General features: G+C 37.0%; 2 protein-coding genes across 3 annotated transcripts; one reads left to right on the top strand and one right to left on the bottom strand.

Annotated features, from left to right (window-relative positions):
* Positions 1 to 26,611, bottom strand: LOC121371358 (RNA-binding protein 4.1-like). 2 transcript variants are annotated; one of them, XM_041497183.1, is made up of 7 exons: positions 26,478 to 26,611; positions 9,869 to 10,011; positions 9,202 to 9,285; positions 8,384 to 8,430; positions 7,039 to 7,170; positions 5,767 to 6,108; positions 1 to 740 (listed from the first exon to the last, which is right to left on the bottom strand). In XM_041497183.1, the coding sequence occupies exons 2-7, from the start codon at positions 9,989 to 9,991 to the stop codon at positions 521 to 523; spliced, it is 948 nt and encodes a 315-aa protein (XP_041353117.1). In that variant the 5' UTR covers positions 9,992 to 10,011; positions 26,478 to 26,611; the 3' UTR covers positions 1 to 520. The 2 variants fall into 2 exon arrangements, with proteins under 2 accessions (XP_041353117.1, XP_041353118.1); XM_041497184.1 differs by lacking the exon at positions 26,478 to 26,611 and adding an exon at positions 22,485 to 22,619.
* LOC121371359 lies at positions 22,514 to 23,664 on the top strand. The gene is made up of 3 exons (XM_041497185.1): positions 22,514 to 22,643; positions 22,804 to 23,041; positions 23,129 to 23,664. The coding sequence occupies exons 1-3, from the start codon at positions 22,521 to 22,523 to the stop codon at positions 23,410 to 23,412; spliced, it is 645 nt and encodes a 214-aa protein (XP_041353119.1). The 5' UTR covers positions 22,514 to 22,520; the 3' UTR covers positions 23,413 to 23,664.
* Positions 26,612 to 26,686: the final 75 nt, after the last annotated feature.

Raw genomic sequence — 26,686 nt, 5'->3', positions numbered from 1 at the left:
TTATGGCAAGTTGTTTATTTGGTAATCGGAACATCGTCATGATGTGCTAACAATTGTTAAAAATTTCAATTATCAGAGTAATCTGGATATTTGACTTTCGAAGTATTTTAACTGCAACTGCATTTTTGTGTACAAAAGAGGAAACTGGCCAACTACTTACAATAAAATTGAATCCACTTAAAAACATGATACAAATAACAACTTTCATATAATAATGACATTTCAAACACAAAAAAACACACACAACATAATCAGACTTGCCATCTAACAGAAAGCCATTATGATGTATGAAATACTTTTTGGTATGCAGTGCATATTAAGTACAAATCATCCCATGTGGATGCACTACACCTTTTTGTTCACACGCACTACATGATAGTATAACAACTGAAATATCTACAATGATAAAAAAAACACACAAAAAACCACTGTTAAAAACATGAACATGAGACGTGATGATGCAGACAGATATGGTTTAAACAATGAAGTTTAATTTCAGCAAGTGTCCAATGAGTACTGTTTAAAAGAAGATTGGCCCAGTCTGCAGCTTGGCTTGACTATCGAATTTGTGCGCGGCCGCTGCTGCAGAGGGATTGTTCTGTCGGGGAGGTGGGACTATTGCGGTTCCACCATATGTCCTGTCATAGGGGTCTCGTGGAGCGTGCTGTCTGTAATAATCGTAACCGTTTGCTTCTCTGGGAGGAGCTTCTCGGCCGGGTAATCCAGGATATTCGGACTTCCTGTAAAATGAAATGAAAGTACCATTAAATCAATGCATGTCCCCTACCTGACCTCACACAATTTCAAATCTCCTATGTTAAAATATCATAACTGTCAAAATGGGTAAATTCCCATGAAAAAAAAAAGATTTGTTACTTTACATACCTCTGATCTGATACTTTATATATCTCTAACCTATTACTTTGCATACCTCTGATCTGTTACTTTATATACCTCTGATCTGATACTTTACATACCTCTGATCTGTTACTTTACATAATATAGCTATAAACAAATTTTAAGCATTGAAAGTTTGAGCATTAAGCATTTTAACAGCATTGTGAAAAAACCCAGTTTGGATAAGTAGTGGGACAGACAGACATAGACAAAACCTAAGGTTGGGACTGAAAACAAAAGTTCTTTGTTGTAAATGTTTCTATTAGTCTGTACACTAGTTATACAGTCAGGAATCCGTAGATATATATTTGAAATTCAGCTATTATTCACAGCATGTTCAGTAGATTGAACATGAGCGAACAATTTTATTGGCATCATCATCTTCTATTATATCACGTTCATCCAACGTTGGACACAAAAACCAAAATGCATGTTCAAGAGGGTGAGAGATTGCAGTTACTTTTTAGACTGGTTTTTACATCTAATGTTAGTTAATGTGATATTATAGAAGACAATGGTACCAGTCAAATAGTTTAGGTGCGCTTGGGCCCCTAAACATTTCAGCAAGAACATTTGCTGTGTTCATGAAACATTGTTATTTCAGAGTATGACAAATATTTTGAAAAGTCACTAGCCACAGGGCTAGTGGGTTTGTGAAAACCACTAGCCCACCAAGATAAAGCACTAGCCCAAATTCCTGATCAATTATAACTGGATTTTTATACAATTTTTTGTAACATTACACATTTACGAGTATAACAGTAAAATAAAACAAACACTTAAATCATGTTGTAACTTTCAGTTTTTTGTTGTGTGGTACGTTTTGTCTTTTGTCAAGTGTGATCCATTGTCATTGTCCCGTTTTCGTTTTTGCCCTCCCCCGGGGAAAACTAATTGAGCAAACTCTTGGTTGGTATCTAAACACACTATCAAAATAATTAAATTTAAATGAGGGTACGACAGTGTGACACACGGTAATAGATGGTTCAGTGTATTTGGTAGTTGGTTATATATTTAAGGCCTACTATTTATGTCGCCAGGAACGGTGATGCCAAATACAGGGCATTATTCCGTGTCAGACCGATATCAAAAGAATATAACGGCCACATCTAATCCGTTGTTAATTGATGAACAAAAAAGGTATTATCTTGTATCGGCAGCTGTGACGTATTATCCAAACCGCTACACGTAATAGGCCAAGCCGAGTCATTGCATATGTGGTTACCATTAAAGTAAATTGTTTTCCTGATTGCCGATAACCACATGTTAGCGAAGTGTTAAATTAGAAAACAATGGGTAAATAAAACAAACACTGAAATTCTAAGCATGGCTGGGGTTTACTTGATTGAGATTAACCCGTCGTCGCGATTGGTGATTTCCAAGTTCTTAGCCTAAAACATATGTGCGAGATTAACTACCACGTGATGTGTCTAACCAATCAAAACACGCATGAAATTTGACTTTATTTCCTGTGCCAGAAACTTGAAAGGGAAAGGTAAACAATGCATACTGTAACTGACGATGTAGAGATAGCATGTTACTGCAGTTTGCAGACCTAGCTCAAGTGGATTATTATTATATACTGATTGCGTTGTTATTATTCGATGACAAACATCACAATCAAATTTATTAAACGAAATTTCAGCCTAGAGAAAAAGAAAGAAAGAAAGAAAGAAAGAAAAAAAACCACGATCGAGCGATGACGAGAGTAGGGGGGAAACCACTAGCCCGAACTTAAAAACCACTAGCCACAGACGTCGGGCTAGTGGATTTGTCGAACTCTGGTTATTTTTATTTTTAAAAACCCAATACAGCAAAATTCTGTACCCATTGCATGAACCACCAGCCTCCATAAAGAGTAGATGAGATTAACATGGACTATTTTTGTCACCTCAGTTGATTAGGAAGTCCATAATAGCCCAGTAGCTAGGCCCCTAGTCCATGAGGTAATAACAAAATAAAATTATCAAATTTTATAAAGATGTTCATGTTGTGATGGTCTGTGTACCCATGGCATGAACCACCAGCCTCCACAAGGAGTAGATGAGATTAACATGGACTATTTTTGTCACCTCAGTTGATTAGGAAGTCCATAATAGCCCAGTAGCTAGGCCCCTAGTCCATGAGGTAATAACAAAATAAAATTATCAAATTTTATAAAGATGTTCATGTTGTGATGGTCTGTGTACCCATGGCATGAACCACCAGCCTCCACAAGGAGTAGATGAGATTAACATGGACTATTTTTGTCACCTCAGTTGATTAGGAAGTCCATAATAGCCCAGTAGCTAGGCCCCTAGTCCATGAGGTAATAACAAAATAAAATTATCAAATTTTATAAAGATGTTCATGTTGTGATGGTCTGTGTACCCATGGCATGAACCACCAGCCTCCACAAGGAGTAGATGAGATTAACATGGACTATTTTTGTCACCTCAGTTGATTAGGAAGTCCATAATAGCCCAGTAGCTAGGCCCTTAGTCCATGAGGTAATAACAAAATAAAAATATCAAATTTTATAAAGATATTCATGTTGTGATGGTCTACCAGCCTCCACAGGTAATCACAAAATATAAACAAACTGATTTAAAGCACTGTTTATATAATTATTAACAAACGTTTTATTGTACCCATTGCATGAATCACCCACCTCCATAAAGAGTAGATGAGATTAAAATGGAATATTTCTGTCACCTCAGTTGATTAGGAAGTCCATAATAACCCAGTAGCTAGGCCCCTAGTCCGTGAGGTAAACATACAATAAAAATATCAAATTTGATAAAGATGTTTATGTTGAGATGGTCTGTGTACCCATGGCATGAATCACCCACCTCTATAAAGAGTAGATGAGATTAACATGGAATATTTTTTGACCTCAGCTGATTATGAGATCCATAATAGCCCAGTGGCTAGGTCCCTTGCCCGTGAGGAACTGTTGTTAATTACTATATTTAAATATTTTTTTTTACCGACATCCGATGAAGGAAAAAAACCTGAAGAAGCCATTTTATACAAATCACAAAACATTACAGTTTGTTGTTTCGTTAGCACATCAGGTGTTACTCTTGTTTTCTTAACAGTTTTATATTCACGGCTGTACCAGAACTGATCATATGTGGAGGGTGGGATGGGGTTAAAAAATATGTACTTACTATTTTATGTCTATTGAGTTTACTGCAGGGTTTTTTTCTACAAAGTCTGTTGAAAATGTTTATTATATTTAATTGAAAGGTTCCATGCCCTCTGTAATGATAATGGGAGTCACAATAACTTCAAATAGATGTTTTACCAAAAAAGATGTGTTTGCTACATATTTTGTTGACAGTTATGTTGTACAACCACTCCAAATGTATGCGTCTCACACTGCATGGGTGGGGTTGAAGAAGGGCCAATATAATATACAGTTTACTATGACCAGCAATTATCTTGAACTTCACAGAGTCCAATAATTATGAGCATATGAAATATACAGTAGTGAGTATTACAAGTTCGAAAGTAGATGCGAGAACAGTGGGTAGTGTTGAAGTGGTGGCAAGAGGGGAATTTTGTTGATCTCCAGATGTTGGTCATCACTATCATCACTGAATATTTCTTTAAATCTAATTCTTATAATTTTATTGACACTTAAAGAACATGTTATTAATCAAGTATATTATTCAGTGGAATTTCAAAGAAGCAAAAACATATCACCAAAAATTCTGTATCCATGGCATGAATCATCAATCTCCATAAAGAGTAAATGAGATTAACATGGAATATTTTTTATGACCTCAGCTGATTATGAGATCCATAATAGCCCAGCGGCTAGGCCCCTTGCCCGTGAGGAGTTGCTGTTAATTATAATATTAAAAAATTTGATAAGGGGAAAAAAGAAGCCATTTTATCTACTCATTGTTCAAGTGAAATGCCATACTATACAAATCATAAAACATTACACTTCGTTGTTTCGTTAGCACATCAGATGTTACTCGTTTTCTAACTACTTTATATTCAAGGCTGTACCAGAATTGATCATATGTGAATGGGGTTGGAAATTAAATTAATTACTATTTTATATCTATCGAGTTTACTGCAGTTTAAATAAAAATGCAGCAAAGTCTGTTGAAAATGTCATTCTGTCTAATGATAATGGAAGTTACTATAACTTCAACTAGATGTTCTACCAAACAAGATGTAAGTTCGCTACATCTTTGGTTCACGATTATGTTGTGCAACTTTGTGCATGCACTCTAAATGTTCAATGTGTCACACCCCTGGGGTGAGGATGAAGCAAGGTGAAATTAATATTCAGTTTACTATGACCAGCAATTATCTTTCAAAAATCCGATAATTATGACCATATGAAATATACATTAGTGAGTATTACAAGTTAGAAAGTAGAAGTGAGAACAGTGGGTAGTGTTAAGTGGTGGGAAGAGGGAAGAGGGGAATTTTGTTGATCTCCAGATGTCAGTCATTAAAATTATCACTGTTAAATTGTTATTAACACTTAAAGAACATGTGGAATTTCATAGAAGCATAATAAAAAAATATGTACCCATGGCATGAATCATCAATCTCCATAAAGAGTAGATGAGATTAACATGGAATGTTTTTATCACCTCAACTGATTATGAGATCCATAATGGCCAAATGGCTAGGTCCCTTGCCCGTGAGGTGTGCAACATATCTAACCAAGCAACCTGACATTACTGCTAAAGTACAAAAATGTGAAAAATGAGTAAATCATCATGAAAAGTCAAAACTTGTTCTTTAACAGACAAAATAGTTCAGCTCTTATCTCAAGACACTGTGAAAAAAAAACATGCAGAAAACTAATTTTTTTATCTACTAAGTTCAAGACCCATAACTATGTCAAAAAATACTTACGGTCGTTCATAATATTCTGGTGGAGGTCGGCCCAATGGACTTCGTTCTCTGTAGTATGGATCTGCAGGAGGCCCCCGCTCCATTGGTCTCGCTCTTTCGTAGTGATCCCGCTCGTAAGGTGGTGGAAGCCGTCTGTCATCTGGGTAGGGAGCGTATCGGTCTCTTGGTGGTGGTGGTGGCAGTCGGTCTCTGGGGTCTGGATAAGCAGGTCTCCTGTCGGGTGGTGGTGGCAGAGGTCGTTCCCGAGCATACCGATCTCCAGGTGGGGGTGGGGGTGGCAGTCTGGCAGCATACCGGTCTCCTCTTGGGGGAGGATAGTAGGGTTCCCGCTCATAGTAGTCCCTGCATACAAATTTACAATCTCATTATCACTAATCATTCATACATCAGGCCTTCAGATTTCACGGTAATGATCATTTCTCGTACCGTGTCGGTAACACCAAGGAACCGAAATTTTGTTTTCCATAATTATTATATCGAGTACGACTATTCAACAAAAATAATATATATATATATAATTGTTTTTATATTATTATATTTCTGATATCACACTACTAAAGAGTGTCTGACACAATCACAAGACCCGATTAGGATTATTATGTTATCCGAACTTCTGTGTTCCGGTTCAGGTAAACCCAAATCAGAGTTCCAACACACGCTCAAATCAAATGCGTTAAGACATTTAAACCAAAAGCACTGGCACTAATTATTTGTGGTGTATTTCTAAAATATAGGGGTCAGGAACTGGTATTTAAATTCAAATATAATTTTGTAGAAAATATTTAATCTCATTGAAATCGACAAAAGTTGAAGTCACGCATGTGCTAGAGTACTGAAGGTGGCAATCAAATAGGCTCCACTATTTCCTGTGGTTTCCTTATGGGGGGAAATGACGTAGGCCTAACTATTATTTTTATTTAGCTGTCAAAATCACAACAGCATGCGTGTAATGGAGAGGGTGTGTAGGAAATCTTTATATCGAGTTTGCTCTTTGCATGGACTTTTGGGAAAATTTTAATCAATGGTATTAAAAAGGGGTACTCACGACTTTTCACGGAACTTAAAAACAGTCTCAGATTGGTTCCTATGATCACAAGGCACGGAACCGAAAAAGTGTTTCCCCATGAAATTTGAAATCCTATGACCTGTAGTTTCATTTATGTCCTCCCTAAAAACCCAACTAACAATTAATTTGAAAAAATTAAACATGAAACTGTTAAACTTTAGTGTTTGGATTATCATGATATAAAAATCGACATAAATGTTGAGTACCTGTAATATGGATCATATCGGTCGTAACCAGGTGGTGGTGGTGGTGGAAATCTTTCATACGGAGATGGGTAACCTCCCCTTCCTCCTCTACCACGCATTCCTCTCATTGGTCCTCCACCTCGGCCTCGGCCACTGAAATGAAGTAAAATTAATCCAATTATCATTTGTTAAAGACCATTTCTTCACAAATTTCATTTAAATAGTAAAATTTCTATAACAGTACAAGAAACATACATTTCCAGCCAGGTCAAAACCAGCTAAACAGAATAAATTAACACCAGACTAGTATTGTATTAACCAAATATACTCTTCTAAGGCCAAGAATAACCTTTCCACTAATTGTATCTGACGATACGTCTCATGTTTCAAGTACTGGTCCTACTCCAGTCAATGAAACCACATACCACCAAGTTATTATTAGCATTAAATATATTGTCATCACTAATAATATAGGAACATACATGGTGTACACTCGTCATTTTATCTCACCACCTATATGCCAAAACAGAACATCTTGAAGAATGTGGAAAACAGGGTGCAACAAAATTTACATAAAGCCCTCCCAATCACAACCGTATTCCAAACTGGTTCACCCCCCCCCCACCCCCCACCATGCTACGAATAAAAAAACCCCCCAAAAATAGGAAAACATTGAAAAGGATTACTAGGCCTATCCACAAAATAAATAGATTAGCAATTGCTGCTATCAAAATTTCAAGAATAAAATGTTCCCCAGTCATATTGGATGCCCCAACCAATCACACAACTGGGAAAAAATTAAGTTTGAAAGTTTTGTCAATCATGAATGGCATTCTGGTGATGTAACTAATTATGTTACAATAGCTTAATGCCAAAGTTGTTTTCACAAGAGAAAATGTCCACCACCTTAAAATTTTGTTATGCCATTTCATACTATAAAATCATAATTATCCCAATTAGTAATTCGTATATAAAAACATACCTTAAGAAAGTTATCGGCTATTTTGTCCACATGAAGGTCGGTAAATATTAACTAAGCACACATACAATTACCAGTACATGACAAACGCATGAACGGTTTTGTCGACAACGAGCGGAGATGGTTTCCAGGTGTGCCAAGCACAGATCTATTCGCATTTGTCGGTATTTTTGGTGTTATTGCAAACACTGAATAACTCTGAGAACAGAACATTTTACCTGTACACACGGCATCAGAGAAATTGAGAATATTCTCAACAAATTCGGCATCTTCAATCAGCAACGATTTCGGATTCCTTGATGTTTGCGGTAGTCAAAATTTTTTAAAATCAATTTTGTTTCTAAACAAGTGATTAAGTACAATGTTTACATCTGTACTTTAACCTACCCTCTTCCCCCTCTAAATCCATCTTCTCTCGATTTTCCTGTAGATTTCTGCAGAGTATAAGAATACGCAAAGTAAACAATTTATTACTGCTTGATGCAAACTCCTGTTGAACGCACGAAAAAAATAATTGAACTGGACAAGCATGTAACAAAACGGTGTGATTATTATTAATGCAACGTTCGAATGCATCTTTATCTAAAATTTCTGCCCAATTTCAGTCAAATGTTTTCACAGCTTACAAATCTCATCAAAACATTTCACTTATTTCTTATAAAGTTACTTAAGATGAGAAAACTCGAGCAAAATAAAACAAATCTGATGACCCAACAAATCGAATACGGAAAGAATAGATCCATACCCGTGTTCGAACGCAAGTTGGCATGCTAATAAATTATAAATTCTCAAAACTGTTTTTGACAGTTTAAAGTAATTACCAGTGTCTACAGTGAATAACAGGAAGTGAAATCTTTGTGTAAAGGTCATCAGATTTACCAGTAAAAGCATCGGACGTGGCAATAGTACATAATCATAAATATATGAACAATGTTACGGTAAAAATGCGCAAGTGAACAGGTATAAACATGTTAAAAAAAAATTTGTTCCTACTACTATAAAATGGGAATCGATTATAACGATAATCAATAAAGCTAAAAAACCGGCGATCTGCAAAAGCAGACTTCACAACGGTTCGCATAAAATTGAGGCGGAATAGTAATTCAATCCGGTAATTTCAACATTAATTCATGAATTAACTATAAAGTTTCAAGCTCCATCAGTCAAAAATATATTAGGATTCGTCGATAGCTGCTTGGAAGTACCTCCACTCTTATTTTTTGTCCATTCAGATGGTATCCATTGAGATTCTTTATGGCTTCATCAGCTTCTTCGTCAGTCTGCATGTGCTGAAAACAAAGGAAATAAAAATAAAGGGTATACATCTCCGAAACATTTATTTTGAACATGCTGCCACAAAACTTCGAACTAAGCTGCAATAAATGATCACAGTTAATATTTATGTTTGTAGAATTTTTTACAAAGATTCTTGGTAGAATATTAATTTAGCCAAACATTTTTTTTATTAACCTCTAAAATCTGTTAGCAGTTTTGTTAACTTTATGAACTGAAATTATTACCAAAATCAAAGACGATTAGATTAATATTTGTTGACACCTCAGTACTATAGCCATTTGATGGTTTTAAACCGATTTCATTGCGAAAAGATGAAACCTAACATCGCCACAAAGACAAGAAGACCAATTTGTTATTCATTAAGAGGCAAATCATTACTATAACATGTCATTGAATTGCCCAGTGAGACAAGTTATTACACTGAATGACGTAAAGGAATTTATCAAGAGACATATTACAAAAAATATTTAAACATCAAATTAGAAATTTTCAGTGCCATCTGCTTTTGAGAAGAATGGTATTAAAACGTTGCAAAATTTTATTTTATTACTAACTGATATATGATAAAAACATTACCACAAATCCAAAGTTTCTAAGAACATCACATTCCGTCACTGTTCCATACTTGTCAAACAGTGGCTGAAGCTGATAAACTGCTGTATCATCAGACAGGTTTCCAACAAAAATTTTAACAGGCATCTTTACTTCTCTGCCACGACCTGTAAAAAAAAAAAAAAGTAAATTACAAAATAAATCCACACCAATGTTTGGCCCTACTACAAGACAAAGTATTCGCCACACATTCTTAAATGTCAAATAGGATTTTTACGAGGCTTAAATAGAAAAATGTAAATGTCACCAAACTAATATCTGTTCATGTTTCAAGGGTCATTTATAATTATGTACTAACCATCCTTACCATCAACTAGTGATGTCAGACGTAAGTGTACACGACAAATTTGGCAAACCCTCATTTCTGCTCCTACCCCCACACAACACGCAAACATTTTGAAAGTAAATTTGATAATTGAATTTAACACAGAGTTACTAGTAAGTAAACAAACATAGCAATATTGTTTTATTTTGACAAAAGCAACACACCTCGCCCGCCCGTTCTGCAAATTTGTGATAATTCAGAACACCTCGATACAAGATACCCACGACTTCCGCTTACAGCGCTTCTAGATTATGGTAGCCCCACTCCCATGGATAGTGATATTCAATGTCGGGCTAGTAAATAACTACTATTGCCATGCCCGATGGCTAGTGAATTTTTTTTTTTTTTTAAATGTTGCAGTTAAGTCTATATGAATATACTGCCCCCACCCCAACCCCCCAATGTTAGTGTTTTTAGGCTCTATCTCCCTCTTTAGGTGACATATCTGATTATTACTATTATTTAGTAAAATTGTGTTAACTTAAAGTAAGGCTAGTGAATTTTTAATAGTGGCTAGTACATTTTTTAAATCACTGATCCCATGGCTAGTGGATTTTATAAAAATTCTAGAAGCCCTGCGCTTACATACATCTAACGAAAACAGTAGATAAATGTTATATTAAGGAAGACAGCACTGTTTTCTTTTTCTCAAAAATTATGCAAGGCAACAGTATAAAATTTTCACTTGAAAATTTGTTAAGCAAAACGGCACGGTGCCATTAATCATTTAAGGGAAAGAGTCGACAGAAAGAAATGTTTTATTTAACGACGCACTCAACACATTTTATTTACGGTTATATGGCGCCAGACATATGGTTAAGGACCACACAGATTTTGAGAGGAAACCCGCTGTCGCCACTACATGGGCTACTCTTCCGATTAGCAGCAAGGGATCTTTTATTTGCGCTTCCCACAGGCAGGATAGCACAAACCATGGCCTTTGTTGAACCAGTTATGGATCACTGGTCGGTGCAAGTGGTTTACACCTACCCATTGAGCCTTGCGGAGCACTCACTCAGGGTTTGGAGTCGGTATCTGGATTAAAAATCCCATGTCTCGACTGGGATCCGAACCCAGTACCTACCAGCCTGTAGACCGATGGCCTGCCACAACGCCACCGAGGCCGGTGGAAAGAGTCGATAGAGGTGTAACAACAATACAGTATTGTATATCACGATATGATAGAATATGTGCATGTTGACTTGTCATAAGTTTTAAAATATATGAGTAAAATTGTACAAACATAAGATTAAAGTGTTTTATTAAAACTAGAACATTGATTAATTAGTCAAACATTTGGCAATTCTGACACATAGTTATCAGAGGAAACCCACTACATTTTTTCTAAAGCAGCAAGGGATATTTTCTATGCAAAAACTATATATTATTTCACTTGTATCGTCACTAATGTTTGACATCCAATAGCCAATGATTAATAAATCAATGTGCTCTATTGATGTTGTTAAACAAAACAAACTTTACATCATGACTGGGACGAGTTGGTAGGGTGCAAGTTGGTTTTGGGGGCGAGTTTCAAACAATGACGTCATTTATTTTTCTAAATTGCACACAAAAATATTATTTTGTTATTTCCAAAACCACCGTACTTTTATTTTTATGTCTAACAGAACTAATATTATTTACAAAAACACATTTGTAGGAGGATGGGATCAGGGCACAATATTGCACGTGAACTGCCGTTCTGTTTGCCTGTCAGTTGAGCAAAATTAAATTTACGCGAACCGCAAATTGGTTACGCCATGACCTGTAGACGTTCAGAAAATAAAACTTGCAAACTTCACGATTACAGGACGTTTATTCCGACAAATGCTTTAGGCTGAATTTTAGATACTTGATGCGCAGCAAACCAGTAAACAACGTTATATTGCAACCAGTCTAAAGTTAATGTTCAGTATAGTGTCGAGCCAAAAGTTTTAAAGAAATGTGCTCAGACCACTGGGGACGGCTAAATTATCTGCTGCTATTTTATCTCCAAAGGAATATATGTAGACATATTAGATTGGCTATAATTTTGCATATGTTAAAAAACAGTTTTAACGAAAACAGGAATCCAAAAGTGTCACAAAAATAGAAAAATACTAACATCGCATAATGAGCTTTAAAAAAACAAAAACAAATTTGGAACGTCAGGGCTAGCCCTGGGTTGCTATTTTTGTTTGCCAAAAAATTCGCCAATCTTCAATTTCTTTTCGCCAGAATCCGCTCGGTAAAGCCAGAATTTTTTTCTTTAATTCAAAGTGAAGATTGTTTCAAAGTAAGTATTTCTTGGTCTCAGTGAGCTCGAAATAGATCACAATATATACGATTAGGGTGTGGAAATGTGATGGTAATCGTTATTTTGACCGCAATTTCTTTCCGAGCAAAATTCCTCGGAACCGTTGTCCAGAAGCTGCTAATGACGGAATGCCTAGACAAGATAAACCTCGCTATTTGTGTTTGCACATGAAGTTTATCTTGGTGAACTAATACTGAGTCTACTATAGAAATACTGTTATCGTTATTATCAGTTTCATAATTAAATAGTGATTATACCTTTAACTTGTGTTGTGTGTTTATTTCTCTAGTGAATGTGATCGTTTGTATAGATTGCTGTCAGCTTAGTAAAAAAATTAAATAATTCCTTATCATACGGCAATAAAAGCACCGTATTCATTCCATCACCGAGCCTTGGTAAAACATTCCAGATGTTTGTGTGGGTCCTGTGACAACATACTAATTATAATTCAATTACAACAGTTTGTAATAAAACTAGAACAACAGTGTTTCTGCCACAAAGAAATGTTTGGGTATGTTGACAGTTGACAGAAAGAAAATGGGTTAATAGAGGTATTTCGCATTCCTATTGCGCATACGCAAGAAGAGTAACGTCCCTTGACAAAATAGACTGAAACTATTCTATTTACAAATTGGGGGGCGTGACAGACAGGTTGTTATGGGCGACTTGAGTAGCTTCGTAGATTTTTAAACTTTGGCAACTAACATGTACATATTTCGAATTAGATGGTATAATGGCTGTAGAAAACGGTCCGCTGAAATTTACAGCGGAATGGTTAAACAGTGCAACAACTTGGACAAAGTCTCTGCGACTCGTACCCGAGGGTTTCGATAACGCCAGATTAAAAGACTATCTCGTAAAAAGTATAAACAAAACATTTGACAGATTCTATAGGTTATGGCATCGATCGATATATATATATATTTGAGAGAAAAAAGAGAGAGAAAAAGAGAGAGAGAGAGAGAGAGGAGAGAGAGAGAGAGAGAGAGAGAGAGAGAGAGAGAGAGAGAAAGAGAGAACACACACAGTCAAACCCGTCATTAAGCGGTCACACAAGGGAGTAGATAAACGTGGCCGCTTAAGACAGGTGGCCGCTGAGTACAGGTTGCCCACATATATAGTCTTTAAAACATTTGTTGGTGTTTCTTGTTTTACCGTCGTCTGTACTGCTAATTAACAGATGATGTGCTTCATAGTCAACTATAAATCAACTTTTGACATGTTGTCTCCTTCAGAAATAATGCAAATAGAATATATTAAATTAACTGTTCTCTAGAAGTTTGTTTTCTTTTTCCATTTAATTATTTAATTCCGACTTCATGCGATGTATTGTATTGTCATATTAAGTGAATCTACAAATATCAAGCGTAGCCTGCCCAGAGGCAATTAGATGCATGTTAGATTCATACTTCCTCAATTGATACACAGTGGAGATGTCGGGACTGAATGGGTACTAGTATTCCTGAAGGTGTGAAGATTGGTTATATGCTGCACCTTATCGCTATTGTTAAAATATCCCTTTTATATAAGAGTAAAACTTTACTGTGGCCGCTTAATGCAGGTATTTTAGCGATTTGGGATCCGATTTAGGTGGTCGCTTATTAAAGGTGCATTTACATTATAAATCGTTTGGGAGGAAAAAAGTGGCCACATAAGGCAGGTGATCGCCGAGTACAGGTGGCTGCTAGGACAGGTATATATATACTGAACAAAAAAAGAAACTTCCGATTTGTACATATAGTATTTGTTGTGTTAAAGAATTCATTGTGTAATGAAATTATATAGGTAGTATTAGCCGTGAGCTGTATTATCAGGATTCATGAATTTTATCGATTATTTTTGCACTGTTAATCGTCGACAACGTGAAATTCAATTTGCACGTGCATGCATGGTTCGACATGTCCCGTGTAGTATTCGGTCAATTTGTTTTACTTGTCTTACTGACAATGTTGTCAAGTGAACGAAAACGCTTCAAAATTTCTAAAAAAATTAAAAGTTTTTTTACATGCCAAGAATACCCAATAATTTACGCAAACGGGCGATTGGCATGCTTGATGCTGGAATGTCGACAGAAGACGTTGCAAGGCATTTTGGGAGTTCTAGTCGAGCGATACGAAATCTTCGCGTAAGATTTCGAACGACAGGAAGCACCAACGACTTGCCACGTCGTGGACGTCCGCGTGTTACAACGCGTGGTCAAGACCGCTATATCATGAACACGCATTTGCGCAATCGATTCCAAACTGCTCGTAATCGTCTGCGGGAGAACGGTTTACATACACGACGTAGGAAAAATGAACGCTATGCTGACTGTTGTGTTCTTGAACGAGATCGTTTCGGAGGTGGGGGTTGCGTCATGGTCTCGGCAGCCATTGCCCATGGTTATCATTCACCACTAGTCGTCATTGATGGCAATTTAAATGCTCAACGTTACCGCGATGACATTCTCGCTGATCACGTCATTCCTCTGTTCCATAACAACGCCAACATCTCGATTTTTCAACATAATAATGCCACCTCTCATACAGCTAGAGACTGTAAATTTTCTTATGACAAATAACATTTATTTCATTGATGACTGGCCCGTTAAAAGTCCTGATCTCAACCCCATCGAGCATGTCTGGGATAGTCTGGACAGATGAGTGAGGCGTCGTCCCAACCCACCCGCTACCGTCAACGAACTTTGTCAAGTGCTCATTCAGGAATGGAACAATATTCCACAGGCAGAAATCAACACTCAAGTCAATTCTATGCACCTGCGTTGTCAATTCAAGAGGTGGACATACCCGTTATTAAGTGGGTGCTTTTTTTTTTTTTTAACCCCTACCACACTTGGTGAAAATTTCTCCCAGTTTCTGTTAACCTATGGCCATGGGGTGGGAGGGGTTTTGAAGGTAGGTGCTGTTCTGTTTACCCATACACACATTTTTATACAGTGTCAACATGAACGCATTGAGTATTATACAAAATATATTTATTTTCTTTACTGTTAATGTGTTTTCCGCCACATCTAAGTATATAAAATACTAGACGGACCTGTGTAGGAACGTCCTGTACAGAGCCGTCATCACTCTATATATATTTATATATCATTATTATTATTTAAGGAGTGTTATTTCTTTGACATTCATCGGGTATGAACAAAATAAATCATCCGTAAACTGTGTGAATCAGCGAAGCCGTTCTCACATAAGTTTGCGGATGATTTTTTTGTTCATACATAGATGAACGTAAAAGTAATAACAAATACTTAAATTTGAAACATACTGAGTAATAATATTAAAAGTATATATATATATATATATATATATATATTCTATTGAGTATTGTCCGAAATATACATATATTTTCTGTATATACAAAATATATATTTGTGACGGTACATGCTTTTAATTTGTTTTCGCCTGTGGCGATATTAATTGTTTTAGAAGGCTGTGTGCAGTTCCAAATGCACTTAGCCCAGATGGGCAACTTGTTACGCGATACCTTTGCACGACGGTCGTCGAGCGTCTAATACACACCCAGCGCAGGTGTGGAGACCATGTGGCCAGTAGTTACGTAATAACTCCGGTAGTGCTGTTTATGGCCATGGTATTGCTCGCGGAATGGCGAAAGCCAGTCTGGCGATCTAAGAAAATATACCGACTCTGGGAGAGGTGGAAATATCAGATGATAGGTGAGGTACCGCGTTGTGCCCCCAGGCGATATTCGCTGTCTGAGAGTTTTGAATAAATAGTTAGGGTTTTAGATATATCGGGAAGAAACATAGGAAGGCTTCCAGGGATCGCTGTCCGTCCGGACTGGTAAATAATTTTATTTCTGCTCTGTGTATAACCTTGATGTGATTGATGTGACTTTAAATATTTTAATACTGTATTATACCAATATTATTTAGACGGTGCTGCCGGTCATCTGACGCAGTAATCTGTAGGCTCACTGTCCTAAATAATTATAAAAAGCTTAACCAGTCATCCTAGAGGACCTAGGTAAACTGTAGGTTATTGTCTTTATTGTGATAGGTACCAGTATTAATTCTGTGTTAAGGGTTAATTAAAAATTAACCAGTTAGGAATAGAGTTGTAATTCCTTTATTAATTAAGTTCCCCTGGAATTGTTTCTCAATTATCACACGTTATTGAATGAGTAGTAAGGGTTAATTAAAAATTAACCAGTTAGGAATGGAGTTGTAATTCCTTTATTAATTAAGTTCTCCTGGAAGCGTTTCTCAATTATTACATGTGTGGGTGTTGTGTCACGGTGAAGTGATTAGCATATTGTGTAAACTAGACACCTAGAGATTAACTAATTAAGTGATCAGTTCTGGGTTGTTATTATTTGTTGTTGTTAATTAACTACTGCAGCAGTACCTTTGTCAGCGTAGGTCAATACAGATTCCAAAGTGTATTGTGTTTTTGTTGTGTTTTCTAGTGAACGAAACGTGCTATATTACATATACTTTATATAAGATCGTATCTCTGATCATACCTAGACGAGCCACACAGCGGGTATAACCGCCCGTTACAGAGATCTAATAGATATACAGTTAGGAGAGATATTTGGACAATCGTGTTTCATTCAGTGACGGGTATTATAGGATCCCCGTGCCAGAGTAGAAAATTGGGGCATTCGTCCCGGATCTGAAACGGGACATGCATATTTAAAAAAGTATTGTTTGTAAATGGGGGCTTTATAAATTATTTTTACAAAATACTAGAAGTAGCAATGATGTTCACTAGAAAATAAATTAATAATAAGTGCATCACATCTAAACATGGATAAGAATTTGCTGGATAGGCCTACGCTCAGTGTAGTGGAGATTAAGCGAGCACGTAATGCCGAGTTAGTCGAAATCGTTAGTGAGCGGGAAATTGATTTAACATCAGCTAAAACATTAGGAGATATAAGGACAATTATTATCAAGGAAGTTTTTGGTGATAGTCCTGTCGTGGAAGAAAGTGAGATTGTTCCAGAGATAGAGATAAATGACTTGAGTATGGAACAACAGTTAGCTTTTAAAAAGCTTGAGTACGAAAGAGAAGAACGTGCATTAGATAGAGAGAGAGAGAGAAAGAGAAGAGAGGGATAGAGAAAGAGAAGAGAGAGATAGAGGATAGAGAATAAGAAGATAGGGATAGAGAGAGAGAGAAAGAGAAGAGAGAAAGAGAAGAGAGAAGATAGACATAAAGAAAGAGAAGAGGGATAGAGAGAGAGAGAAAGAGAAGAGAGGGATAGAGAATTCCAGTTAGAAAAATTAAAAGTGGAACATGAGTTAAAGTTGAATACTGAAGAAGTTAGACGAGAGGCAGGAAATGGTTTTATGTTGGAGGCTTATAGATCAGTGTTGAGGGCGTATGAATTACAACCCGAGGATTATCGTTTACGGCATAGCGAGTTGAGAAAAACGCAGGGTCAGTCTTATAGTGAGTTTGTGGCTAAGAAGGCAGGGATTTTTGATAAATGGGTGGTGTCTCATCAGGTAGTCATATACCGAGTTACGGGAGTTGTTGATCTTACAGGACATTAAGAATGGATTACCAGTTAGCTTACGTATTCATTTAGAGGATCGTGATGTCAAAAAGACAGAGGCAGCCAGGCATGGTGTCAGATGATTACGTGTTAATACACAAAGCTCAGGCAGTACAGGGTAGCTCTTTACAACAGGGTGATAAGAAGAAATTTCAGCCAGGTTTTTCCCGGGAAAGTAACTATCGGGGAGAGTCATCTAGTTGGTCAGCTAGTCAGGCAAGGAATGTACCTGGTGGGCAAAGTAAGGATAAACCTGCATTATCAGCCAATGCACGAACTTTTCGTCCACATTGCAGTTACTGTAAAAAGGATAACCATCTTATCGGGGACTGTTTTAAAAGGAAACGCGATAATGCGCAAGTGGTCGGTTTAGTGAGGTCAGCTCCGTTAGCGAGAGAGTTAATGGTTAGTCCCATGGCAGAGAAAGTAAACCCGTATGTGTCCACTGGTATGGTTTGTGATGTGAAACGAGAATTGAGTTCTAAGGCAATATCAATCTATCGAGATACCGGCTGTAATCTGTCGCTTATAAAGTCAAAGTGTTTAGCTGGTATTGAAAATTCAGATACAGGACGTAGTTTGGCTTTAACCTCGGATACTGGAGAAAAAATGGTTGTACGGTTACATAACGTTTTCTTGTGTTCGAAGTTTGTGACGGGACCAGTCATTATGGGTGTTGTAAATGATTTGCCTCTTGAAAACAGATTTGACTAGTCAGTGTTGTCAGCCGAAATGTGACCAATTGTTAATCAGACACAGCCCTGTACCAATAGAAGAGAGTGAGGTTGATGAGATTAGATATCCTGCGTGTGTAAAGACTAGGGCTATGGCCAGTAGGGTAACATGATACCCAGAGGATATTTGTGATTTGTCTGATACGTGTGTGAGCCATGAAATTGAAGTGGAGGAGGTTATCAGTAAATTGGTAGATAAGTCAACTGACGAATTAAACGTGGTGGAACCTGTTGATCTCCCGCAGAGGGGAATTGAACCAGTTGTGTTTGATAGAGGGGATTTACCTTGTAATAAATAGACAAGAGTTAATTCTAGAGCAGGGGGCTGATCCAAAATTGTTGGCAGCTCGCACTACATTGTTAACAGAGGGTGAGATGGAGGATCAGATGTCAGGTTATGATATGGACAAGGGAATATTAATGAATAAGAGAGTTAGAGATAGGAAGGCTAGAAAGCAACTGAGCCATGCTCAGAGCAAAATAAAATCAGTGTTTGATAGGAAGGCTAGGAAGCAACTGAGCCATGCTCAGAGCAAAATAAAATCAGTGTTTGATAGGAAGACTAGGAGTCGGGAATTTAAACCAGGGGATAAGGTGCTGCTGTACCTTCCCATTAAACGGGGTTCTGTGCAGAACAGGTATTTCGGGCCCTATGTTGTGCACAAACGGGTATGTGATAAACACTCCTGTTAGGGTTAGGAAAAGTAGGTATTGTCACATCAATTTGCTAAAAGGTTATTTTGACAGACTGCCGATAGTTCCAGTGATACCGGTCCAAACTGAGAGTCACTCAATTTCCTGTGATGACGTCAAGACTGCAGAGATCAAATTAACCAACAGCCAGATTCTAGCAGACTTGAACCCCCAGCGAGAAAAGCTGACTACATTGATACCAGCCAATGTTTCCATTTGTCAGAACCTTCCAACAATTACCAACACCTCAAGCCAGGATGTGCGCTTGGAACCCAACGCTACACCGATTCGAGAAAACCTGGAAAACGTGCGACACTGAAAAAGAAAGAAACGAAGTTCCAGTGGTCAGGCGAATGCGATAAGTCATTCAACCGTCTCAAGCAGATGCGCTACTCGTCTCCCGTGATGGCAGCACCAGACTACCGAATGCCTTTCAAGCTAGCTGTGGATGCCAGTGACGTGGGAGCTGGAGCTGTGCTGTTCCAGGAAGACGAAAATGGACTGGACCATCCTGTAAGTTTCTTCTCCAAAAAGTTTGACAAACACCAGGTGAACTATTCCACTATAGAGAAGGAAGCTTTGGCCATGGTACAAGCTCTGAAGCATTTTCAGATCTACGTGAAATCGGCAGTGCATCAAGTGGTGGTCTTTACTGATCATAATCTGCTTACCTTCATTCACAGAATGAAAGCCACCAACCAGAGAGTTTTGAGGTGGAGTCTTCTTCTGCAAGAATACCCAATTACCATTGAACATATCAAGGGCACTTCCAATGTAATGGCTGATGCCCTGTCCCGAAGTTGAACGTTATGATAATGTGTTGACATTCTTGATTTCTGTTTTGTTTTTATATATATTATATTTGTATACCAGGAACTCAGAGAGACTGTGTGATTACTGGTAGTCACCTTATTATTACATGTGTTATAAATGCCCGAATGCGTCGGTTAACGCACGTTTTGTTTTAATGTAGTATATTTCCCTATTCCTAGAGTAGAGGAAATATCCTTTTTGAGGTGGGGGTGTGTGACGGTACATGCTCTTAATTTGTTTTCGGATTAATTGTTTTAGAAGGCTGTGTGCAGTTCCAAATGCACTTAGCCCAGATGGGCAACTTGTTACGTGATACCTTTGCGCGACTGTCGTCGAGCGTGTAATACACACCCAGCGCAGGTGTGGAGGCCATGTGGCCAGTAGTTACGTAATAACTCCGGTAGTGCTGTTTATGGCCAGGGGATTGCTCGCGGAATGGTGACAGCCAGTCTGGCGATCTAAGAAAATATACCGACTCTGGGAGAAAATAGTTTTTCTACGTGAAACGATTACCCACAAACGTTTCCAATATCCATTGGCTGGATATCGATGGAAGGATAACGAATTTCCCGGACATATGCGATTGGAACAGTTAATAATTGAACAATGGTCGTGGCCTCCCATTGCTTTTGCCCCCCAATTTGCAGATAGGTCTATTTTGGCGAGATCTCGCGGTTTGCGTCCTCGAGTAACTCCGCAACGGGCACATGCGCAGTGGAATGAGAAAGAAGTCTATTTTAGAGTTAGGGTTAAGAAAAGCACACAATAAAGATAAGCGTTATTAATTTTGTCAATCCGAGTATCGCGCCATACCCATTTTACCCTCTGGCAGAAACCCTGAACAAGTTCAATTAACAAGTTCCGTTTCCTTCTTTTGTGTCGTTATTGTTTCAATGTTTGTATGATATAACATCATAAACATGTTTGCCACAACCGCGAAAAATAGTTCCTTGATCCGATCCTATATACGACCTGTAAATAAGTGGTAGTTTATAGGGGATCGTAGTCATAACGGCCCCAGTACTAAACGGCCTTAACAATAATTGGTCAAATCGGCCCTAAAAATGTCAAAACGATCAAAGTGAAAAAGTCAAAACGGCCAAAGTGAAAAAGTCATAACGGCCCTTGAAAAAAGTCAGGACGGCCTTAGAAATGTAAGAAAGATAACTGTGCAAAGACAGTTTTTATAGTACGGTCTCACTACACGGATATTATCTTCGTCTTATTTATGTTTGAATAAACAAAGAGTTTAAAATCTACATCTGTGTTAATATGTATAGATTTTAAGTAGAGTTAAGTTTTGGAGAAACATGAATAGTTATTATTATAACCATTCCAAACACATCTCCCGAGCCATTATACAAGAGATTGCACCAAGCAAACCCCAACCCTACCTCAAAGCCCCAACCCTAAAAATAAGAGGGAACGCTAACAAATACATTTACGATGAAGAAAACTATTTATTACAAACTATTGGGATTGGGAACTATTTACGTGCCCATATCCACAGGAGTTAAAATGAAGAGGAAGTAATTTTGTATTAATATGGTATGACCATTATAAGAGCCTAAAAAATAAAATGGGACTTTAAACAATTAATAAAATTAACAATTAATAAAATTATTATTAGAAGCACCATAAGTAATATATATCAGGTTATGTATTTACAATTAGTCATTAGTTGGTGCAATTTTTCAGTCTAAAATTATATTAAAAAAAATATCTAATATATTGAATATTAAATTCTTAATTAAAATAATTATTTAAGCCCTGGAGGATTGAGGACCGGCAAATTACAAACTATGGTTGCATTAAACCAATATTTTATTGATATTAAAGGAAGATGCGCGATTGGTGTGTTGAGTTCGTCGTTAAATAAAACATGTTTTTCTTTCTTTCCATTTTAGATTGTTCAAACTTTCCCGCCGGATGCATTTCTTCGTGAAGACATCAAAATAAAGGGAGAACGCCATCTTCTATTTGCCACGGACAGACAGCTTGCCAAACTGGCACTGGCACAGCAATGGTTTGTAGATGGAACATTTAAGATAGTTAAATGTCCCTTCTATCAACTAGTGTCCGTCCATGCATTTATTCGATCTGGAGGGCAAATGAAGATGGTACCTCTCGTTTATTTTGATGTCCAGACGTTGTACTCTCGATTATAAGAAGGTCTTCCAAGAAATGATTCACCTTCTACCCCATGAGCCAGAGGTAAAGAGCATCATCATGGACTTCGAAGCGGCGGCATGGCGTGCCTTTCAGTACTTACTGCCCCATGTCAAGGTGCGAGGATGTGTATTCCATTTGACGCACGCCATATGGAGGCACTGTCAAGAAATAGGACTGCAGGTATTAATTTAATATGAAATAACTTAGTCTGTTTTTTTATAATTTATAACCTCAACTACTGTATGTACTTTTTTGGTATTCATATATATATATTTACATACGTATAACATGTCTGCTTTATCATGCATCGATTATAATAACTATTTCTTTTATTTTGCAGAGAGCATATCGTGAAAACGATTTTGTTTTCAAGTTTATTAGAAGGTTGATGGCACTGCCATTCATGCCGGCGTCACACATCCGACCGATATTCCGGCAGCTGAAGCAGAAGGCTCCTGATGGAAAGCTCAGCGACCTGTGCGTGTATATGGAGCGACAGTGGATGGCGAATAGCATCTTCAAAGTAGCTTCGTGGTCTGTGTTCAACCAGACCACAAGGAAAAACAACCATGTCGAAGGTAAAGGTTTAGTTTGCATCTTTCCATTCAAACTGTTACATTATTAATGTATGTACGGGCCTATATTTTCATGTTCTTTGTTTGCAGGTTGGCACCACAGAATAAATATAAAAGCTGGCGAGCAGCAGCTCGGTATTTACAAGATGATACCCTGCCTGTATCAAGAGATATCAATGCTGCCAGTCCAGTGCAAATTGATGCAGGAGAAGAAGATTGGACGTCATCTCAGGACATCTGCGTGCAGAAGCCAGCAGGAGCTCTTCCGCAACTGGACACAGTATAAAGATGGGGATAGGAGTCCTGCTGAGCTTCTGAACGCTTGCGCCACATTAAATGGACCTACGCATTCTGAAGGGTCGAGCCAGCATTGAAATTTAAATTCAGTGACTTTATTTCTGAAATGTCTTTATATTGAGCTGTTGTGTGTGTGTATATTATTTTCATTATTATTTAAGAATTGAATGTTATATTTCTGACGTTCATGCGAGGTGGCATTTGTTCTGTCGATGAAATTAAAACTTTTAAAAACTATATAAAGATATTTGGGCTTCACCCCCATCTATTTACATATAACTAATGGGTATTCCAATTACTGAATGTGTTAATTAATAATTCATCATCTATTGATATTGATTTGTTGTTGGTGGGGGGGGGGGGGGGGGGGGGGGGTTTCCAATGGGTGGTCTTAATTGTATTAGTAAATTGGGTGACAGGCTCGTTGTGGCCCCCGGGTGAGCAGCGCCACTAGGATCGAATCCAGGTCGTTTCGCCCTTATTCCTGTTCGCCCAGGGTCATTTCACCCTTAGAATGAGTCGTTTGGTCCTCCATTATCAGTCGTTTCGCCCCTATATATTCGGGTGGTACTAGTATGCAAAATTTGGTATATAAAAATTATTTTACCCATAATTTTGTCGTAATAAGTCACCTAAAAGGCAACAAGGTTGTAGACTTAAAACGTAAAGTCCGAAACAAAATGTGGACAACTACAATAAATTGCGCTCCTACCTTTATTTTTCGTTAGATTTTACCCACATTTTGTCCAGACAGAAATCTTGAAAAAACAATTACAATGACATGGATTCCACATACTAGATGATAACCATGCCACCTGTATCGACTTCGCTGAGATCGCATAGGGCAGGTTGCCATTTTGACTTTTTATGGAATATTCGACAAGAGGGGTGAAAGAATATGACTTAATCTAACAACCGTTGAATGTAATAACATGTTATGATATAAATGCAAATGTGATGACGTCATATTATTTTATTATTATTATTATTTGATTGTTTAAAGATACCACTAGAGATCATTGATTTTATATTAATATTTTAGTCTTTCACCCCTCTTGAAGAGTATTCCATAAAAACCCAAAATGGCAGACAGCAGAAAACTGCATGTATTTAAATGTAAAGTGAAGCAAATGGACCTTTTAATATTTCATCATAAATCTTCTTCAGCATAGATATAAACATGACACGTCATTGGATATTACAGAGGCCAATTTTGCAAATTTGCAAAAAAGCGTTGTTTTGGGTGGGTTTTTTTAACTGCTTGTGATATAGGCTATATTGATTACTAATTATTAGTACCTATTGGCGGTAGGACTTTCCTTTAGTTCACCAAGGTAAACATCTACGGTCCGTTTTTTAACATTTTGACATTTATTGGACCCGATGTTTACAACTTGAACAGCAAAAACAAGCGTGCAGTTTCCGCCCAGATTTCAGGCGGAATCGATACAACCATGGAATTAATTATTTCGTGGCGAAATATGAGATGTACCAATAAATATAAACACTTACTGTATAAAGAAAACTTCCCGAGTCACGTTTTACGCATAAATAGACAGTTTGTCCAAATAGTAATCCTGCATTAATCCAATTTTCAGTTACGAACAAAATCTCGAATATTCCCGCCGGCCATTGTGAGCATATTTAAAATGTGATTGAAAACTGTTGGTGGAATCGGATTATTTTTATTATTATTCGTCTCGGGTTCACGAGTTTATTCCACGATATTTAATGGAATATCACGTTTTATAATAATAAATAAATAAACTTAATTAATGAATAATATTGTTTAAAAATCAATTAATTGATAATAAATTAATAATAACAATTAAATTTAACTGAATAAAACTCCTAAAATAACTAATGACCAGTAATTATAGCTAAAAAAAAGAAATGAAATTAAAACAAAAAAGAAGAGAAAAAAAAAAAAAAAAAAACCTTTGAAACACATGTAAGCAATGGCCTGTAATAATAATATTTAAAAACAATTACTAAAGGAAATAATAATTTTGGAAAAAGTAAATAAATGAAGGCCTTAAAATAAGTAATGACCTGTACTAACAATCATTATTTTTTTAATAATAATAAAAAAGAACAATACACCCCAATGTGATAATATTATTAACAATGCATATAATGCAACCCACACAAAGCACATATGTAGAAACAAAAATAACAAAATAAATAAATTTAATAATCAATTCCATTCAGTTCCGCACTATTTCTTTTTACTGGGTGTACGTAAAATGCTTGATACGAATAATTCTCGTTCCGCAAAATTTTCATTCCGCATTTTCGATGTGCCAGGATAAAAATAGCTTTCAAATGTTTAAATGTGTCATCTTCAAACATCTAATCCTGGAAAGGTTACCAAAGGTATTGTACTTAATATTTTTGTCTAAAATTTATTAAAATATGTTGTTGTACGTGTTGAGGCTCTTAAATAAAGCACATATGCCTGATTTTATTAAATCGTGATTGCAAATGGAAAATTCGATCCAATGGATAAACGTTACGGCACAGCAATAAACATCACAATAATAAATATCGTGCCGGAGACGTTTATCTTGATGAACTAGATTTTCCTTTAGCACTGTCAATGTGTCATGTATAATGAACATTATAAAATTTTAATACTTATCGGTATAATATCCGCCCGGTCCCCTCCATTATTATTTTTAGTTAGGGTTGAGAGTTAGAGTTAGGGTTATGGTTGGGGTTGGGGTTAGGGTTATGGCTGGGGTTAGGGTTGGGGTTAGGGTTGGGGTTAGGGTTAGGGTTAGGGGAAGGGGGGACCGGGCGGATATTTTTCCCATTTCTTTTGGCCGTTTTGACTATTTTCTTTGGCCGTTTTGACTTGCATGTTCAGGGCCGTTTCATCATGGGGCCATTTTGACTGCATACCGTTTATAGGTAACAAGCTGTTTAGTGAAGAAGAAAAAAAGGCTTTCTTGGGTCAGTCGTAAAATCTTTTATAATTTTTGTTTGGTTAAAATTCATTGAATCATTGCATTGTTGACCTTGCTCGTCCACAAACGCACAAAATGTTCAATAGTCGGTTTTTTTTACAACATTACTGAGATTTTTAATTACGATACTTACGTGTATATAATTTACAAAAACACAAACGAATATCACTTACCAGTAAAACAAAATGTATCATTTAACTCAAACGACACAAAGAAGCATGCTCAACCAAAATGGCGGCAATGCAAAAGAAATTACTAGACTGTTTTCAATCATTAATTTACACTATTCTATTTTGGAAGAATTAGCGTAACAAATAGGAATTTAGAGTTATAACACGTGACCGAGAGAGAGAGCGGTGGCTGATTTTTTCACATCACGGAA

Source organism: Gigantopelta aegis, chromosome 4, assembly GCF_016097555.1.
Source record: "Gigantopelta aegis isolate Gae_Host chromosome 4, Gae_host_genome, whole genome shotgun sequence".
Lineage (NCBI taxonomy): Eukaryota > Metazoa > Mollusca > Gastropoda > Neomphalida > Peltospiridae > Gigantopelta > Gigantopelta aegis.
The sequence above is the reverse complement of the archived record's forward strand: the minus strand, read 5'-3'. Positions and strand labels throughout refer to the sequence as shown.